This window comes from Marmota flaviventris, chromosome 17 (assembly GCF_047511675.1).
Source record: "Marmota flaviventris isolate mMarFla1 chromosome 17, mMarFla1.hap1, whole genome shotgun sequence".
In the NCBI taxonomy this organism is placed as follows: Eukaryota; Metazoa; Chordata; class Mammalia; order Rodentia; family Sciuridae; genus Marmota; species Marmota flaviventris.
The window spans coordinates 31,446,611-31,448,538 of record NC_092514.1 but is presented as its reverse complement, the minus strand read 5'-3'; the positions used below and the strand labels follow the sequence as shown (position 1 = coordinate 31,448,538).

At 46.7% G+C, this 1,928-nt stretch overlaps 1 protein-coding gene across 1 annotated transcript; it reads left to right on the top strand.

Annotated features, from left to right (window-relative positions):
* Positions 1 to 282: 282 nt before the first annotated feature.
* LOC114083019 (olfactory receptor 3A1-like) lies at positions 283 to 1,432 on the top strand. The gene is made up of 2 exons (XM_071603833.1): positions 283 to 299; positions 487 to 1,432. The coding sequence occupies exons 1-2, from the start codon at positions 283 to 285 to the stop codon at positions 1,430 to 1,432; spliced, it is 963 nt and encodes a 320-aa protein (XP_071459934.1).
* The last annotated feature ends 496 nt before the right edge of the window (positions 1,433 to 1,928 follow it).

The following is a 1,928-nucleotide window of genomic DNA, read 5'->3' as shown; positions in this document are numbered from 1 at the left end:
ATCTATGAATACTGTGACTTTCTGATTACTAATTTTATATATTTTATTTTTTCTTCTTTATATTTGCTAGAGGTTTGTTTTATTTTATTTCTAATAGATTTGTAATGATTTATGATCAATTCATGTGTTCTGTTCTTTTTTACTTTTAGCATAATTTTCCCTCAGATCTCATATAGGACCTTGAGAGAAGGACCTCATTCATTGACTCCAAGGAACAAAGTGAGAAAGGACTTAAGTACCTTTTGAGAAGAAAGAAGTCCAAGGTAGTGGTGGCATTGGGCAATGCACATGCAAGTCAGGTAAGGATACTATGGTGAAGGCAGAACATGGACAGTAAGTGAGGTGTGGCCTGAAGAGTGAGAAATACTCACTAGGGAATTTGGGGGTTTTGCCTGGAGCAGCAAGTGTAAGTAGGTCAATATATTTTTTATTGACTAACTAAATAATCGAGGCTGATCCCTTCCACTCTGGAATGTCTTATTACAGGGGCTCATTACCTGGAGCCAATAGAACTGCAGTGACTGAGTTTATTCTATTGGGCTTGGTGGAGACACCTGGGCTGCGACCAGTTGTCTTTGTGCTCTTCTTCTTTGCCTACCTGGTCACAATCGGGGGAAACCTCAGCATCCTGGCAGCCATCTTGGTGGAGCCTAAACTCCACACCCCCATGTACTTCTTCCTGGGGAATCTGTCAGTGCTGGATGTTGGGTGCATCACTGTCACTGTTCCTTCAATGTTGAGTCGTCTCTTGTCCCACAAGCATACAGTTTTACATGGAGCCTGCCTTACACAGCTCTTCTTCTTCCATCTGTTGGCTGGTGTGGACTGCTTCTTGTTGACAGCCATGGCCTATGACCGATTCCTGGCCATTTGCCGGCCCCTTACCTACAGCACCCGCATGAGCCAGACAGTTCAGAGGATACTGGTGGCTGTGTCCTGGGCTTGTGCCTTCACCAATGCACTGACCCATACTGTGGCCATATCCACACTCAACTTCTGTGGCCCCAATGTGATCAATCACTTCTACTGTGACCTCCCCCAGCTCTTCCAGCTCTCCTGTTCCAGCACCCAGCTCAATGAGCTGCTGCTATTTGGTCTGGGTATCCTCATGGCAGGTGCACCTGTGATTCTCATCGTCACCTCCTATGTCCATGTGGCAGCTGCAGTCCTGAGAATCCGTTCTGCTGAGGGCAGGAAGAAGGCCTTCTCCACGTGTGGCTCCCACCTCACAGTGGTGGGCATCTTCTATGGGACAGGTGTCTTCAGCTACATGCGTCTGGGTTCAGTGGAGCCTTCAGACAAGGACAAGGGCATTGGCATCCTTAACACTGTTGTCAGCCCCATGCTGAACCCACTCATCTACAGTCTCAGGAATCCCGATGTGCAGGGCGATCTGTGGAAGGTGCTCACCGGAAAGCGAGCACTGTCATGAAGGGTGTCTCAGGAAGGTAGAAACCATGGGAGTAGTCCCTCCTAGAGTCTTGAACAAGATGACTTTTATTAGGAAGTAATATTCTTGCTCCCCAAGGATGCTTTACCTGATGGTAGTATACAGTCCTGGACCAGAGCCCTGGGTACTTGCCATTTGGTCCTCTGAACTCTTCCTAGTCCAGATAAAAGGGAACCCAAGATATCTGTATCTTGGGAGGTTCTTGGTCCTTCAGGAAGAATCTTTTGTTTATTTATTTTGCTAAGGTCCCCAAAAGCACCAGCAAAGATTGTCTCTAAACTGGAACATAACAAGTCACAGCCTAGTGCCAAGAATCAGCATACCCTTCCATTAAGCTCCCCCAAAGCAGCTCCCACCACCTGTTTTCACACAAGGTCACACAGTGACCTAGATCCAGTACAGTATGAATTGAGACATTGATTTCCACTAGCCTGTCAACACTGCAAGATTCTGGGGTGCTTAACTGTGGAGAGTTTAT